This window comes from Balaenoptera physalus, assembly GCF_965194825.1.
Source record: "Balaenoptera physalus genome assembly, chromosome: X".
In the NCBI taxonomy this organism is placed as follows: Eukaryota; Metazoa; Chordata; class Mammalia; order Artiodactyla; family Balaenopteridae; genus Balaenoptera; species Balaenoptera physalus.
In genome coordinates, this window is record NC_138903.1 from 113,053,358 (window position 1) to 113,072,077 (window position 18,720).

At 39.9% G+C, this 18,720-nt stretch overlaps 1 protein-coding gene across 4 annotated transcripts in view; it reads left to right on the forward strand.

Moving 5' to 3' along the window:
* The first annotated feature begins 1,591 nt into the window (after positions 1 to 1,591).
* Positions 1,592 to 18,720, forward strand: part of OCRL (OCRL inositol polyphosphate-5-phosphatase) — a 52,505-nt gene continuing 35,376 nt past the window's right edge. For 3 of the 4 annotated variants that reach the window (XM_082446097.1, XM_082446098.1, XM_082446099.1), the window contains exons 1-4: positions 1,592 to 1,851; positions 2,127 to 2,197; positions 7,423 to 7,502; positions 10,172 to 10,210. In XM_082446097.1, coding sequence (XP_082302223.1) covers positions 1,813 to 1,851; positions 2,127 to 2,197; positions 7,423 to 7,502; positions 10,172 to 10,210 — 229 coding nt within the window. In that variant the 5' untranslated portion in view covers positions 1,592 to 1,812. Of the gene's footprint in view, positions 1,852 to 2,116; positions 2,198 to 7,422; positions 7,503 to 10,171; positions 10,211 to 18,720 lie in introns of those variants that run through there. The other variant, XM_082446100.1, reaches the window with a different exon arrangement.

Sequence of the window (18,720 nt, forward strand, 5' to 3'; positions counted from 1 at the left end):
AGAGGGATAGGGAGCATGTGTGTATGGGAGTGGGAAAGGAAATTGTTGAACTGCAATTTTAAGTAAAGTTCTCTAGGAAGACCTCACTGAGAAAGTGAGTTTTGAGCAAAGACCTGAAGAAGGTAAGAGTGCAGGCAGAGTGAACAGCAAGTGCAAAGGCCCTGAGGCAAGAGTGTGCCTGGCAAGTCCTAGGAATAGCATGGAGCAGTGTTTCATTAAGCAGAGTGAGTTGGAGAGAGTGGTGGGAGAGGAAGTCAGAGAGGTGATGACAGCTAGAGTGTAGAACCTCATAGATTATCCTTTGTTAGTTATATGCATTGAAAACATATTTTCCCAGTCTGTGGCTTGTCTTTTAAGTTGTTTATGTTATCTCGAAGTGCGTACATTTTGAAATTTAATGTAGTTAAATGTGTCAAACAATTCCCTTATTGTTTGTGCTTTTTAGTGTCTTAAGTAATCATTCTCATTCCCTATTCCAAGGTTATAATGATATTCTCCTATTTTCTTCTGAAAGTTGTAAAGATTTGCTTTTCACATTTAGATCTTTATTCCACCAGGTATTGATTTTTTTTCTCTATGGTGTGAGATAGGGATCTAATTTTATAATTTTCCATGTCGATTATCAATAGTTCCAGCACCATTTAGTGGATAATCCATTTTCCCTCACTGATTTAAAATGTCAAATATGCTGCATAACAACTTTCCATATATGTGTAGATCTGTTTTGGGACTCTGTATTTCGTTCCATTGGTCTGTCTACCTCCATACCACACTGTCTTAATTACTATAGGTTTAAATCAGTCTTGAAATATAGGTCATGGTAGATTCTTGAGCAAATGAATAACACAATTGAAACATTACTCTGGGAAGAATATTCTTATGACTGTCAACAGAGTAAAATGGTCAAAGGTGATATCACAAGGGCTTACACTAAAGTGATGGCAGTGTGAATGGCGAGAAAACAAGGAACCTAAAAGTAATTCCAAAGAACATATTAACAAGATTTGTTGGCTCATTGGCTACAGAGCAATTAGGAGAGAGGAAGCAAGCATATGGCTTTGAAATTTCAAGCCTGGGTCACTGTGTGAAATAACGATGAGTTAGTTTTGTCATCCAATGCTTTGGTAACAATGGGTTATATGAGGCAAGGAATCTGGGCCAGAGATATGTATTTGGTCCTTGCCTGCTTAGAGGTGACCTAGAGGGGGACCAAAGAAAGCAAAGGTCTGAGCTTTGGGGATTTTTCCTATTTAGGTGGTGGAAGGAAGAAGTAGGGGGGACATCTGAGAGGTATGATAATCAGTACGGTGCATTCTATTAACCATAACAAGGATTTTTTGAATGGATGACGTAGGTCCTAGTGGCCCCAACACCTCTGAGTTCCCTCATTGGTATGACTGTGCTTTGTTTCTATGGCAATCTTCAAAGTCACCAGAGCAAGTCTGTTGTCACAGGCAGCATTGAAAGCGTATCCCTTGCTGGATGTGGGGGAGACGCCCCCGGTCCGACGGGTCTCTCCCTGCAGTTCCGCAGGTTGGCCGCAGGGGGCGGAATCTGCGGCGGCCTGGAAAACTGGCGGGGGCGGGAGGCGCCGCTCTCTCTCGGGTCAGGCTCCCGGCTCCCGGCTCACGGCTCCCGGCTCCCCGCGCCTGGCTCCCTGCGCCCGGCTCCCCGCGCCCGGCACCCCGTGCCCGGCACGGAGCCGTTTCTCTAAGGACGCGCAGCCGAGGCGAGGGGGTGTGAGGACGCGGGAGGCAGTGTCGTCGGATCCGCCCGCAGTCCGCAGCCCCGCCGAGCCTGGAAGCTGCCGGGATGGAGCCGCCGCTCCCGGTTGGAGTCCAGCCCCTTGCCGTATCCGCCTGAGAGAAGGGGGGAGGGGAGGCCGCGTGGGGCGGGGGCGGGGGTCCGCGGGACTGCGGATCGCGGCGGAGGGGCGGCTAGGGGGCGGTCAGGACCCGAGGCCGAGCTGAGCGGGGGAGGGGGGCCGGCGCGGGAGGCGCTGTCTCCGACCCTGGGGAGGGAGGGTGGGCTGAGGGGCGGGAGCCTCCCTCCACCCCACACCGCGGGTCCCCTTCCGGGCAGCGCTTCTAGAAGAGACCCTTGACTAGCGCCTGCATACTATTGAGGGTATGGAGATGAAGGGTCCTGTCCGGGAGCCCTGCGCCCTAACCCTAGTCCAGAGGAACGGGCAGTATGAGTAAGTAACCACCTGATACCCACAGAGGAGGGGAGCCTCCCATTACCTCCCAACCCCAAACCGCGACAAGCCACCCACCCTCCTCCCACTGAGGCCGCGCAGGCAACAGGTTCGGGCCCAGGTGTGACGTGCCAGTGCTCTAACCACCGAGCTTTGTCCTCAGCTTCCAAGCCGGTGGATTGATTGCTCCTGTCCGTGTGGCTCAGTGGAAGGACTCAATGGGCGGGGAAGCAGGAAGCCTGGGTTCTTAGTTCCTGCCCCTGCAACTGACATGGGTTGTGTAATCCTGGGCTAGTTAATAAAGCTTTCTGGGCCTTAGTGTCCTCATCAGTTTAATAAAAACATTAACTGCTTTAATTTATAGCCTTTGGAGTTTTAACTGGGAGAATAATAAATGCGAAAGTGGTTTACAAAAAGTATAAGTACTGTAGAAACGCTTCATTGTTAACCTTACAGAGGTGCCTTTTCTTAACCTCATTCAGCTGGTTCCTCCAGTCTCACCACCCCCTTATTCCATGTGCTTGGAGGCATACTCATTAATTCAGTAATGGTTTTGTGTAGGCCAGTAACTGCCTCACTTATTGACTTGACAGTTAGTAAAAGTAATGAAATGTGTAGAAATGTAAACGACATTTGACATTTCATCAGGGTGTGTTACCTTCCACCCTGCCTTGCACATAGGAGCTCAGTAAAGACTGTTGACTCATTGATCAAAAGATTTTGACAAGCCATCACTATACTGCTGATCTCCCTTGCCACTAATGCCTCATCTAAAGTATCCCTGATGACCATCACATATCATAGGTAGGTCCCTATCGCCGTGTGCCCAAGCCACCTCCCCTGGCTGTTCACTGGTTTCTTGACATCAGTGAAGAATTGTTGATCGCTGAAAATTTTTTAATTGTTGATCATTTAAATCCTGCCATCCCCCAACATTGGATTCTGCTTAAAAACAATTTTTCTCAGTCCCTGCTTTTAGATTGTCCAGACTCAATCTTTATCTGTGCTGTCCAGTTTACAGAGAAGAAATTCACACTGGCCTAGCCTGCCCTTTTCTGAGGCTCTTGGCGTCACTCTCAACTGGACGTCAACTGGTTCTATGGAGGTAGCTCTTCCCTAGATCCTGCTTGGTCAGTTCTGTTGAAGTGATAAATTCATTTTATTTTTCCCAGATTTCATCAAACCCTGGAAGACCAGTTTAATGAAAGTAAATTCAACAGAAAAGTGAATTGAAAAGTGGAACACCACTGCCACTTCCAAAGGCAAGAATAGGGTGGGAAGATGTAAGCCTTGGGCAAATCAGTAAATTTTTTGCGCCTCGGTTTCCTCTTCTTAAAAACAAAATTATAAGGATTAAATAAAATAGCTACATTGTTGAGATGACCACATCCCAGGATCTGGTCCCTTGGTTTGGTAGGTTTGGAACTCTATTCAGCTGATAAGGGAGTGAGCAGCTGGCCTTGAGGTAAATGCCTTATTCTATCTGGTCTCTTGTACTGGAAGAACTTTTAAACTTGCAGTGGTAGCTCTCCTGATTATTTGTGTCCTCCCCATAGAGAAATCAAATTCTGTATTCCAGTTCTGTAAAAGTTAAGGGTATAGCACAACTAACACTCAATGGCTTGATGTGTATCAGGTACTGTTCTAAGCATTTCATGAATTAGTTCATTTAACCCTCATGTGAGGGTTACTGTGAAATTGTAATATCATCATCATCATCCCCCTTTTCTAGATATAGAAGTTGAGGTACAGAGAGGTTAAGTCATTTGTCTGAGTCATTACATTGTCTGAGAAGTTTCTTTTGAAATCATTTATTGGAGACACCTGATACTGTCAAACCATATATAACCCTCAAATCCTTGTCTCTTGGGTGCCTTCTCTGACTTGAGTGTCCAGAACTTTTTTACTTTGGGCCTTTTTATCCTAGAACTTGAAGCCTATTGCATTCTTTAGTTCTGTAGTTCCTGCTATCAACCATAGGAGAAATTTACTTGAGAGACTAAAATTACAATTAAAGGTAAGGCTTTTTTGCACGCAAGGAATCAAACACTAACATTCATTTTTTCAAGGCAAATGGATTATGATGCCACCTGTTGTTTCATCTTTAACCTTCCTTGAACAAATCGAAGTATTTCCTAGGGATAATGCTGGGTCTGCATTCACAATTTTTTACTCTTTTCTGTTTCCAACTACCAAATTCTGATTTCCATTTTTTTGCCATATACCTATTATTTTTCACCTTTCTGTGTTGAAAGGAATGATTAGATTTAGGTAGAATTTTTATTCTTATTCTTAGCCCTACTCTCTTGTTACAATTTATTTAGTGACTAACATGCAGTAGATATTAAATAAATATTTGTGGAATTGACTTAAATTCCCAGTTTATGTTTTGTGATGGGTTGTTTTGGGGGGAGGTTGCATTTCTCTTTTAAATTGAGAAATAATTGATGTATAACATTGTATTAGTTTCAGGTGTATAACATAATTACTTGATATTTGTATATATTGTGAAATGATCACCACAATAATTCTTGTTAACATTCATCACCACACATAGTTAACAATTTTTTTCTTGTGATGAGAACTTTTTTTAAAATAAATTTATTTATTTATTTATTTATATCTTTGACTGCATTGGGTCTTCGTTGCTGCGCACAGGCTTTCTCTAGTTGCGGCGAGCGGGGTCTACTCTTCATTGTGGTGCGCAGGCTTCTCATTGCGGTGGCTTCGCTTGTTGTAGAGCATGGGCTCTAGGCATGCAGGCTTTAGTAGTTGTGGCACATGGGCTCAGTAGTTGTGGCACACGGGCTTAGTTGCTCCGCGACATGTGGGATCTTCCTGGCCCAGGGCTCGAACCCGTGTCCCCTGCATTGGAAGGCGGATTCTTGACCACTGCGCCACCAGGGCAGCCCTGTTGTGATGAGAACTTTTAAGATTTACTCTCTTTTTTTTTAAATAGATCTTTATTGGAGTATAATTGCTTCACGATACCATGTTAGCTTCTGTTGCACAACAAAGCGAATCAGCCATATGCATACACATGTCCCCATAGCCCCTCCCTGTTGAGCCTCCCTCCCATCCCCCCTACCCCACCCCTCTAGGTCATCACAAAGCACCAGAGCCGATCTCCCTGTGCTATGCTGCTGGTTCCCACCAGCCAACTATTTTACGTTGGGTAGTGTATGTATATCGATGATACTCTCACTTCGCCCCAGCTTCGCCCTCCCACCCCGTGTCCTCAAGTCCATTTTCTATGTCTACCTCTTTATTCCTGCCCTGCAACTAGGTCCATAAGATTTATTCTCTTAAAAACTTTTAAATATACAGTACACTGTTATTAAGTATAGTCATCACGCTGTACATTACATCCCCATGACTTATCTATTTTATAACTGGAAATTTGTACCTTTTGACCCCCTTCACCCATTTCATTCCCCCCACCCCCTGCCTCTGACAACCACCAATCTGTTCTCTGTGTCTATGAGTTCAGTATTTTTGGTTTTTGTTTTTCGATTTCACACATAAGTGAGATCATATGGTATTTGTCTTTCTCTGTCTGACTTATTTCACTTAGCATAATGCCCTCAAGGTCCATCCATGTCATTGTCTGTTTTGTGATGGTTTTTAACAATACAATCCAGTTGAATCTTTACTGCTGATGTTCAACACCATTTCTGTACTATGTTACTTGGGAATTATATTGGTTTGTGTTCATCTTCCTCAAAGTAAGCTCTTCCTCCTTGACCCTTGCTTTGTCAGTCTTATCTACTTTCTAGTCTCCATCTGGGTTTATAGGATTCTCTGCTTGACTCATGAACTTTGCAGTTTGAAAAGGGCCTGCCCCATATTCTTGTAGTCATCTTAAAATATTAAACCCCTGCAAATTAGGCAAGCAGGATCAGAGCAGAAAGACAGCATTAATACTTTTATTTCCCTTAGTCCTGTCTAAGCAGTTCCTTTCCCCAAGTTAACTCCTTCAAAGTTAACACATTTGAAAAAAATTTCAAAAAGCTAAAACGATAAGCCTCCCCAAAAGACAACAAAATGGAAATCAAACCTTTCAGAACAATGACTTCTAATATCACATGTTGAACAGGTGTATTTAGAAATTCATCTCTGTTTATAGCTTAATTAAATGTTTGTTTATTCAACCAATATTTATTGAGCATCTATTAAGTAGGTGACAAAACTGAATATGATAGGGTCTTTGCTTTCAAGGAGCTCAAATCTGAGGGAAATAAATGTAACTATAACAGAGTGTGTTAAGGTGCTCTATTTGAGGGGCAGGCAAAGGGCATGAGGCCAAGTTTCACAGAGGAGGTGATAGTTGAGCTAGGTCTCAGGAAGAAAAGAAGAGTGTTCCTGGCAAAAAGAACCACCTGAAGAGTGATTTGGGGGGAAGGTAGGAGATGTTCAGAATGGCCATTTACCAGTAGGTTATACCTTGACTGTGGGCCACTAAGAATAAGTAGTAAATGAAAATTAGTATTTCAGGAGTACATAGGAATTTAGAAATCTTGCATTTCATACTGGGGGGCCAAGTTCAGTCATGCTTACCAGAAGTACTAGCATGAAATTAGAAACCATGGTAAAAACACAAGGGATGTAAAGGCAATCTGGTTGTGATATCTGCTACCTTATTGGTCACTGGGATTATTTTGACTGATTCAGCTGGCTGGGCACCTCCTCTTACTTCTCCATGAACCTGTATATTTGTTTGAAGAGATAGAATCATTCTTTGATAAAAGCCATGGGAATATAACCAGAAAGCTAATTGATGAAATTTATAATACATTTATTCAACAAACTTGAGTGACTACTATGTGCCAGGTACTGTACTAGGTGCTAGAAATACTGTGGTGAAAAGACAGCCATAGTCCCTGCCCTCTTGGACTTCACACCTAGCTATTAGTTCTTCTCTCTGGTATGCGTAATCTGAAGGTGTGTGCACTGTAATTCATGCTCTTAAGTTTGTAAACTGTTTTTAGGACATAGACTATTTTATGTTCTCTATGGCATAGAATTGTGGGTATTCAGATACTGATCACCACTAATATGCTTTTAGACCTAAAGCAATATCTATCATGATGCTCAGATCTAGGGAACAAGATACAGCAAGTCTAATAAATACAGACTAGATTTGTATACAACACAGCAATGTATTTTGTTGTTAAATGTTTGAGTTTTTCAGTAGCTATTCGTTGATGCATTCTTCTGTTTCCTAGGCTAATAATCCGGTTGCACAAGAAGGAACAGCATGTTCAAGATATCATTCCTATAAATAGCCACTTTAGATGTGTTCAAGGTACTAGCTTTAATTGCTTAGCTAGTTTTATAATGTTTTTCCTTGGTCATTATTGCTTTGTGTAATACCATACATATTTAAATTTGTCACTGCACATAAAATGAAATGTATTACACTTTGTGCAAAAAGATAACATTACTAATCTACCATTGAGAAGATGATAAATGCTTTGTTTAAGAGCCCTGAAGGATTATATTGAAATATATATATTCTTACCTGCTACCCTGGCTGGGGTTAGAGATGTAAGTAGTCTGTTACCTATGTAGGTAGTCTTTTATGCTGATGAATCTATATGTGGATTTAAATCACATTCTTGGGTTTAACTGATACACTGCTCATTGTAAAGTATCAAGGTCACTTGAATTCACATGCGTTCAGCACTTTCTCCCCACACTATCTGAAATTAAAACATTTGGCAACAAGCCTTGCCAGATTGTAATACCTTACACTCAATTGTGCTGATTCTCAAACCTTTGCATTGGTGAATCATAAGAAAATCGACTCTGGGGAGGAAGTATTTGGCTTCCTGCCTTCAAATTTGGGGAAAGAGAACAGAAAATCTGTTGTTTCATCTGCTACAATGAGACTCAAAAATTGGGAGGTTTGTGTAGGAGGTGTTGCTTCTGTCATTTCACATTGCTCTAGAAAGGAAATTGATTATTAGAGAACAAGTGCATTGTGTTGCCAGTGGGTTCATTGCCTTCATCAGACAGGCATTCTGTGTCAGCTGTAGCTTCTTGGAAAACTTGAATCCTCCCTTGCATGGCTTCTTTCTTAAACTACATTCAACTTTTTTTTATCACAAAACTAATATATATATACTGTAAAAAGTTTGGAAAGAACAGAAAATTATAAAGGAAATAAGTAAATTCACATCCTTCAGAGATAAACACCTAACATTTTCCTTTTTTCTACACCTGTAACTTTTAGGGTAGGTGGGACTCATACTGTATGTAGTTTTTTGTCTGTTCCACATGCCATCATATTATAAGTGCTTTTACATGCTATTAATAGCTGTATACTATTCCATTTTATGAATGGCCTATATTGTAGTTATTCCCTGTGTTTGACATTCAGGTTATTTTTTGTTAGTATAAATAAGTAATGAATCTTCCTGCATGTCTCTTATTTCCTTAGGATTTATCTCTGTAAGTAGAAATACTAAGTGGGCATGACTTCTTAAGAGAGCATGTATTAAGAATTAAAAATACCCACAGTGAATAGAATCCACATTGTATAAAAGAATGAAGTCTTTTATTTAGCCATTTAGCCTGCCCTGTGTGAGAGAGACATATTGAACGAGGCACCTGCATGCTATAGTAAGTTACTGTGGTCACCTCACTTTTCATAGTGTAGTACCCTTTGTTACATGCTCAGCCCTTTAAGGAGGAGAAAAGCCAAAGAACGTGACGTTAGTATCCTATTAACTCTATACCTTTTTGTGCTATCAATACTTCTAGAGTCTTGTTTACCCGGTTTCTCTTAGTCTTATTTTTAATAAGAAATAGATGGCAGGTTGCTAGATTGGAATCTAGGAAAATATGTGTGCACACACACAGTAGTTCCCCATGACAAAAGGAACGGTTACCTCCTTGAGTTTTCACATCCTTTGTTTCCCAACCTGTACATCTATTTTGAAAAGTCTCTAAGTACTTCGGTTTTAAAGAATTAAAGTTATCAAATAGCAGTTGTGAACATGTAATACCTATGCCCTGATGCACTGTTGTCCCTTGCTTCATTCATCATGCTAGTAAAAGTATCGAGACTATTCTCGAATATTAGACAACTTAGGTAATTATCAGTTGCTTCTGTTGCACCTGTGTAATGGAGCCAAATATACAGTCCAGGCTAGTGAGAGAACTAGAAAAGGCTGAGCCTACTCCATTTGGCCAAGGTAGATCCAAACGAATCCCAAGGAGTCAGTACCCAGAGTTTAACTAGCCAGGAGGGCCTGGCAGGTGCCGTTGGCCAAATCCAGGGAAGTCAGAGAGGAAGAGATGGGTTGGGTCTAGACACTAGAGGTAAGGAAGGAAGTCCAGGTGAGCCATAGAGAGAAAAGAGAACTCTGAACTTGGAGACTGTGCTTTGGCCCATTTTATACTTCCTTGTTGGGTGTGGTAAGCCTTGGATCCACAAGTGTTAATGGTAGACTGAAGATAAAGAACTTCAAGTATTCTCTGCTCCTATATGGGACAGGGGTGGAGGTAATGAGGTCCCTGGGAAATTTTCAGAGACTAGATTTGAGTTAAGAAGGTAATTCACCTTTAGGCCTTTGGGGTCACTTTCTTGGCTTTTTATAACAATTACCTAAGTGATACAGTTAGATTATATTAAATTAGTGTGTTATAGTTGAGGGGAATTAAACACCTTCACTTGGATTCACATGTTATATTCCCTACTATGGTCATTGCTTGATTTGCTTTGAGGCATTCCATGTGGTTACTTGTTAATTTTTCTTTTAGTTGAATTGCTCATAGTCTTTAGAACGTAGTGCTATTAAAATCCCCTTTGAAAAATGCTAAACAAAAAAGCAAAGGATTTTTTTCGTGTGTTCTAAAACCTAGGAGTGGTGATTGAGAGAAGTAGTTATTTAGTTAGGTGTATACTTCTTTTGGTTGTAATGAATGGTTTTCTCTTCCCTGATTCTGTTCTTTCTTCTTTTCCTTCAGAAGCGGAAGAAACTCTTTTGATTGACATAGCTTCAAACAGTGAGTATCTTTCTGAATGGAGTTGATTTTCATTCAACAAATATTTACTTGAATACCCACTGTATTTAAGACACCTTTTTTGCACAACTTTTATCTTACCATTTTATCCTGTATTCTCCATTTTCTTAAGGCAGCCATACAAATTAGCATTACCTCCCACAAACATTTAGCCTAAGCTTAAGAAAAAGCAGGTGGCTGGCAAGAATCTTTAAAAAGTTGAAAGTATGATCTGCTTTTCTAATGCTGAACTTCTTTGAACTACCAGTATTGTTGCTATCAGTTAAGTCATTGCTGTGGAACTGAAAATTGTAGGAAGGGCCAGAAAGTGTTTAAAGCACATAAGGTTTATGAGTGTTTTTTTTTAACTGCTGTTATGTTTTAAGCTTTTCTCCCCTCATCCATTTTTTATTTTTGCATTTTAAATCATAATGTTTTCCTTTGTTTGTTATATTATTTGGGGAGACTACAGAGTCCCTCTTGTACCAGGGATACCTTTTTTTTTCTTAAAATAATTTTGGTCTTTTATTTAAGCCCATCCTCTCAAGGCATTTCTTTATCAGCGAGAACATGGTCTTCCTTCTCACTGTTTCTGTTCTCTCATTTTTATCTGTTTGAAGCAAATCATCACTGACTTTCTGTGCAAGCTGTTCTCCATTTATCATCTAAAATTGTACTCTGATAACATGGGGAGGAGAAAATGGGCACTTGAAAGCTACTGTATCTACTCTGTGTTTGCTGTGGGAAAGAGTATATGACCACATGAATCTAAATCAAATGGGTTACCTTATCTCTTGGCTGAGTCCTTGGATGAGTGGGGCTTGGCCCTTAGCTTGGGACTATCAGTTTATACATAATTTTGCTTAGACACAGTCCCTGTCCTTGGCACTATTATTTTGTATTGCAAAGTTTAGATAGACTTTTTCTGGTTTGGGTTTTATTAATTCTTTCTTTTGGTCATAGATTTTGGAAGTCTTAAGGGTTGATCCTGAAAGGCTGAGCACTTCCAGCTTCTAGCTTCTACTGCAGATATCCAAGAGAGCAAATAACTTAATAGCTATGTCTTATTGTACAGAAAAAGCAGAAGGCAAGAACAACACTAATAAAGCAAAATTTGAGCAAAGTTTGTTCAGCAGTGACTGACATTGCTGCTGAAATCTGCTGAAATTAGATACCTAAATGTCCTGTTCTTAGTGTGGAAATAGGTATTTGATCCAAAGCTGAAAAGTTAAACTGAGCTGTGCCTTTTCTCTTACAAACACCTAATTTATAGGATTCGTTTTGTTGGTCTCGCCTGCGTAGAAATTAACCATGTGTTGCTCTGTCCAGAGTTCAAGTCACTGGATCATATGGGAAGTAGTTAAGTAACCGCTTGAATAAAATCCTTTGTTATTTCTGCCCATTTATTAATATTTGCACTGAAACTAGATTTTTATCTTCATCCTTAGGCTTCATATATAAACCTTTAGAGTACACAGTATGTCGCTGGAGGGAGACCTTGGGTTTGTTAAGCAGGCCTGATTTTACTGTAACTGTGTATTTTCCCACTGTCTGGATGTTAGTATTAAACATTTAAAAAAATTTTTTCTGATTATACAGGTAATACATCCTCATTATGTACAATTTGGAAAATTCAGAAGAGTTTGAAGTATCAAATTAAAATTATGCTCCTGCAACTTAGAGATCACCACTGTAATTAACATTTTCATGTATCTCCTTCCAGTCTTTTATTTATATTTTTACATAATTGGAATCCTCATATGTAGTTTTTATCCTGCATTTTCATTTAACATTATATTGTGACCTTTTCCCATGTCATTTAAAATTATTTAAAAACATGGTTTGTTTGTTTTTTTTTAGTGTTAGTTGTTTTATTTGTTTGTTTGGTTTTTTATACTGCAGGTTCTTATTAGTCATCAATTTTATACACATCAGTGTATACATGTCAATCCCAATCGCCCAATTCAGCACACCACCACCCCACCCCACCATGGTTTTCCCCCCTTGGTGTCCATACGTCCGTTCTCTGCCTCTGTGTCTCAACTTCTGCTCTGCAAACCAGCTCATCCGTACCATTTTTCTAGATTCCACATACATGCGTTAATATACGATATTTGTTTTTCTCTTTCTGACTTACTTCACTCTGTATGACAGTCTCTAGATCCGTCCATGTCTCAACAAATGACTCAATTTCGTTCCTTTTAATGGCTGAGTAATATTCCACTGTATACATGTACCACATCTTCTTTATCCATTCGTCTGTCGATGGGCATTTAGGTTGCTTCCATGACCTGGCTGTTGTAAATAGTGCTGCAATGAACATTGGGGTGCATGTGTCTTTTTCAATTATGGTTTTCTCTGGGTATATGCCCAGTAGTGGGATTGCTGGATCATATGGTAATTCTATTTTTAGTTTTTTAAGGAACCTCCATACTGTTCTCCATAGTGGCTGTATCAGTTTACATTCCCACCAACAGTGCAAGAGGGTTCCCTTTTCTCCGCACCCTCTCCAGCATTTGTTGTTTGTAGATTTTCTGATGATGCCCATTCTAACTGGTGTGAGGTGATACCTCATTGTAGTTTTGATTTGCATTTCTCTAATAATTAGTGATGTTGAGCAGCTTTCCATGTGCTTCTTGGCCATCTGTATGTCTCCTTTGGAGAAATGTCTATTTAGGTCTTCTGTCCATTTTGGATTGGGTTGTTTGTTTCTTTAATATTGAGCTGCATGAGCTGTTTATATATTTTGGAGATTAATCCTTTGTCCGTTGATTCGTTTGCAAATATTTTCCCCCATTCTGAGGGTTGTCTTTTCGTCTTGCTTGTGGTTTCCTTTGCTTTGCAAAAGCTTTTAAGTTTCATTAGGTCCCATTTGTTTATTTTTCTTTTTATTTTCATTACTCTAGGAGGTGGAACAAAAAAGATCTTGCTGTGATTTATGTCAAAGAGTGTTCTTCCTATGTTTTCCTCTAAGAGTTTTATAGTGTCCGGTCTTACATTTAGGTCTCTAATCCATTTTGAGTTTATTTTTGTATATGGTGTTAGGGAGTGTTCTAATTTCATTCTTTTACCTGTAGCTGTCCAGTTTTCCTAGCACCCCTTACTGAAGAGACTGTCTTTTCTCCATTGTATATCCTTGCCTCCTTTGTCATAGATTAGTTGACCATAGGTGTGTGGATTTATCTCTGGGCTTTCTATCCTGTTCCATTGATCTATATTTCTGTTTTTGTACCAGTACCATATTGTCTTGATTACTGTAACTTTGTAGTATAGTCTGAAGTCAGGGAGTCTGATTCCTCCAGCTCTGTTTTTTTTCCCTCAAGACTGCTTTGGCTATTTGGGATCTTTTGTGTCTCCATACAAATTTTAAGATGATTTGTTCTAGTTCTGTAAAAAATGCCATTGGTAATTTGATAGGGATTGCATTGAATCTGTAGATTGCTTTGTGTAGTATAGTCATTTTCACAATATTGATTCTTCCAATCCAAGAACATGGTATATCTCTCCATCTGTTGGTATCTTTAATTTCTTTCATCAGTGTCTTATAGTTTTCTGCATACAGGTCTTTTGTCTCCCTAGGTAGGTTTACTTCTAGGTGTTTTATTCTTTTTGTTGCAATGGTAAATGGGAGTGTTTCCTTAATTTCTCTTTCAGATTTTTCATCATTAGTGTATAGGAATGCAAGAGATTTCTGTGCATTAATTTTGTATCCTGCAACTTTACCAAATTCATAGATTAGCTCTAGCAGTTTTCTGGTGGCATTTTAGGATATTCTCTATGTATAGTATCATGTCATCAGCAAAGAGTGACAGTTTTACTTCTTCTTTTCCAATTTGTATTCCTTTTATTTCTTTTTCTTCTCTGATTGCCATGGCTAGGACTTCCAAAACCATGTTGAATAATAGTGGTGAGAGTGGACATCCTTGTCTTGTTCCTGATCTTAGAGGAAATGCTTTCAGTTTTTCACCATTGAGAATGAAGTTTGCTGTGGGTTTGTCGTATATGGCCTTTATTATGTTGAGGTAGGTTCCCTCTATGCCCACTTTCTGGAGAGTTTTTATCATAAATGGGTGTTGAATTTTGTCAAAAGCTTTTTCTGCATCTATTGAGATGATCATATGGTTTTTATTCTTCAGTTTGTTAATATGGTGTATCACATTGATTGATTTGCGTATATTGAAGAATCCTTGCATCCCTGGGATAAATCCCACTTGACTGTGGTGTATGATCCTTTTAATGTGTTGTTGGATTCTGTTTGCTAGTATTTTGTTGAGGATTTTTGCATCTATATTCATCAGTGATATTGATGTGTAATTTTCTTTTTTTGTAGTATCTTTGTCTGGTATCAGGGTGATGGTGGCCTCATAGAATGAGTTTGGGAGTGTCCCTTCCTCTGCAATTTTTTGGAAGAGTTTGAGAAGGATGGGTGTTAGCTCTTCTCTAAATGTTTGATAGAATTCATCTGTGAAGCCATCTGGTCCTGGACTTTTGTTTGTTGGAAGATTCTCAATCACAGGTTCAATTTCATTACTTGTGATTGGTCTGCTCATATTTTCTGTTTCTTCCTGGTTCAGTCTTGGATGGTTATACCTTTCTAAGAATTTGTCCATTTCTTCCAGGTTGTCCATTTTATTGGCATAGCGTTGCTTGTAGTAGTCTCTTAGGATGCTTTGTATTTCTGCGGTGTCTGTCGCAAGAGGGAGTGAGAGCACGTCCTTCTACTCCGCCATCTTGTTTCCTCCAAAAACATGATTTTTAATGGCTAATATTTCACCATAGTTATGCACCAAATTTTATTAAATTAACTCCTTTATAAAATTAAGTCACTGTCAAGGAACATGGTATATCTCTACTTACTCAGTTTCTCTTTATATCTCTCAGTAACATTTTGCGGTTTCTTCATAGCTATCATACATTTGTAGGTTAACTATTTTTTGATGGATTTTATTTGTTTGCTGCTATTGTCAGTGGAACCTTTTTTCTCTTATCTTCTAATTGCTTATTACTAGTATACAGAGCAGCTGTTGAGTTTTAGATATTTATCTTTTATCCAGCCACTTTACAGAAATTTATTTTTATTTTTGGGGGGCTGTTTATTTTCTTTTTTGGTTTTGATAGACAGCCCTAGTCATCTGCAAATAGTAGTTTTGTTTCTTTCTAGTAGCTATAACTATTAGTTTTGCTTTATGTCTCATTACACCAATAAGAATTTGGAGATCAATGTTAAATAATGATGCTGATTTATGTTTAGGTCCTGATTTCAGTGAGAATGCCTCAAGTGGTGCTTCATTGTTGAGGATGTTATTGCCTGTTGATTTGATAGCGTTTTTTAAAACCATGTTAAGAAACTGCATTTATTTCAAGTTTGTGTGGTTTTTAAAATGGTGAATGTATATTGAATTTTATCAAACGTCTTTTGTATTTATAGAGATGGTTATATTGTTCTTCCTTATTTGACCTATTGATGGACTGTATTACACTAATTCCCTAATATTAAACCCTCTTTTATTCATTATTCAACAAGTATTTGTTGAGTGCCTTCTATTTGCCAGGCACTATTCTAAGTGCTGCACAATCAGTAGAGAACAACATAGATAAGGTTGCTCCTCCAGCTTTGGTTCTTGCTTCTGTGCTGTTTGATACCAGTGTCACGTAGATGCCTATAATCCATTAGTGCATTCCATAAACATGTGAATACCTTCCATGTGCCAGGCACTGTGTTCTGGGGATATAGCAGAAAGCAATATAGTCATGATACTTCATGAAACTTAGTGAAGGAAACAGAATTTAAACTGATAAGGTATAGTCGTATAATTGCAGGGGGTTTTTTTGGTTTGTTTTGGGGTTGTTTTTTTTTTGGCCACATCGCGTGGTTTGTGGGATTTCAGTTCCCTGACCAGGGATCAAACCCAGGCCCTCTGCAGTGGAAGCCCAGGATCCTAACCACTGGACCGCCAGGGAATTCCCCATAATTGCAGTTTTGATAAATGCTATCAAGGAGAAATACAGAGAGTTTATAAGAGTGCTAACTAAATTAGGCAGGGTACTCAGGGAAGGCCTCTTTGAAGAAGTGATATTTAAATTGAGACCAGAGGGGATAAGTAAGAGACAGGTGAAAATGGGGAAGAGTATTCCAGGTAAAAGGAACCGCATGTGTAAAGGCCCCAAATTGGAAGTAGCTTGACACTTTCTTTGAAAGGAAAGAAGGCCAGGATGCCTGAAATAAGGCTCAGACACCAAGGTAGGACAGGCTAGGACCAGATCCAGTAGGGTCTTGTAAGCCATGATAAGGAATCTGGATTTTCAGATTTTTAAAAATTGAAAGAATATGAAGGATTTTATGCCTATGTTGGGGTGCCAGTTAGGAGGCTCCTTCAGTAGTTTAAGCTAGAGAGTGTGGTGGCAGTAAGAATGGAGAGAAGTGGACAGATTTGATAAATGTTTTTGGAGGTTAAATCAACAGAGGTTGGTGTGGGTGTAGGGGGTGAGCTGAAGTGTCAAGGATGAATCCCAGATTTCTGGCATGAATGTGGATGGTGATACCATTTGCAGAAATAAGAACATTGCAGGAGGAATGAGTTTTCCTGGGGTAGGGGTCATGAATTCAGTTTTAGCTATGTTTACTTTGAGATTTCTTTGAGACATCTGAGTGTAGGTGATAAATTGGCAGTTGAATGTATGCATCTGAAGCTCAGAAGTAAAGTCTGGGTCTCTAGCACATAGAGGGTATTTGAAACCATGAGAGATGATATGACTGTATATAGAGCTGTGCTCTCAGATACCATAGCCACTAGTCGTATGTGCCTATTTAAATTAATTAGAACGAAATTAGAAAATCGGTTTCTCAGTTCCTCAGCACTAATCACATTTCACATACTCCTTAGCCACATGAGGTCACTGGTTACCATATTGGACAGTGCAGTTAAAGAACATGTCCATCATCACAGAAAGTCCTATTGGACAGTGCTGATACACAGTGAGAAAAAGGTTTAAGATTGAACTCACTCCACTTTTTAAAGTTCACATAGAGGAGGAGATGCTTCAAAGGGCACTAAAAATTAGTGACCAAAGAGAGAGATAAAATAGATGAGCATGGTGTCATAGAAGCCTTTGGAAGAGACTATTTCAAGGAGGGGTCAAGTGTTGATTTCTGCTGCTAGGTCTGATAAGATGACTGAAGAGTATCCATTGGATTTAGTAATATGAAGATTATTGGTGACCTTAACAAAGCAATTTCAGAGGGGTGGTAGGAGCCAAAGTCATATTGGAGTGGATTAAAGCGAGAAATGGGAGGTGAGCAAGTAGCAACTGTGTGTCTTTTAAAGCTTGACTGCAAAGGGGGAATGTAGAGGTGGACCGGAGTTGGAGGGAGATATGGGGTCCAGGAAGGTTTTTTGTTTTTTAAATGAGGAGGATTTAGAACATGATTTATTTTAATGCTGATGAGAAGGAGCCTGTGTGAGGAAGAGGTTAAAGATACTTGGGGGAGGTGTCTAGAGAATCGTTGTGAGATTCCTGAGAGAACCTGAGGGGTTGCAATTCAGAAAGAAGATGGCCTTTGATAGGAGGACTCTTCTTCCTTGCATCAGAAGAGAAAGGAGAAGATGAGTACAGATACAGGTAGGTTTCCATGTGATGGCTTCTGTTTCCTCTGAAGTATGAGGTAAAGCTCATAAAGTATGAAGAAGAGAGCTTGAGAAGAGGGGGATCCAAAGATTGAGGATAAATGAGAAGGTGTGAATAGTGGTTCCAAATAGTAGTGGGAGACAAGTTGACTATGGAAACTTAGATTGCTTCCTATCATATAGGGCCCCGTTGAGCTTAGCAGTCAATTTATAATGGGTGTGTGTGTGTGTGTGTGTGTGTGTGTGTGTGTGTGTGTGTGTGTGTGTGTGTGTGTGTGTGTGTGTGTGTGTGTGTGTGTGTGTGTGTGTGTGTGGTTTTACTCCCTCAGACATAAGTACAGAGAAGCCAGTTAGTTGGATTTCTGAGGGTTGGGAGTTAGCCATGTAGGTGTTAGCCAGAACAGAGTGGTAAGGCAGTTCTGGGTTTTTGCAACAGAGTGAAATGATAGCATCTGTTTGATAAAAAGGGAAGTGAAAGCAGGAGGAAGTGAATGGATACTGAGTAAGTGGAGGGATCAGTGCGCTGGAGGTTCCCATAAGAGCAGGTAAGCTGGAAGGAGTAACAGTTCAGAGTGGGATATCTGAATTAGAGATTTATGAGGTGATGGTGTTTCTGTGATGAAAGGTTCAGGGTATAACTGAGGCAGTCCCAGTAGGGACTGAGGGAGTAGGTGGCTGAGGTGGAGGGGCAAGGTCGTTGGATGAGGAAGTTGAAGGTGTTGACTGAGCTTTCTGTGCTAATTTTGCAGGGATGCAAAATTAAAGCAGGGGTGTGAGTGGAGAGGAAGTCTTAATCAGGCCTGGATTTGGAAGTTTCTGGGAAGTTGGTACATGATTTCATGGAGGAGGGAAGGGAAGAAGCTGGCATAGCCCAGTGGGTGAGCCTCA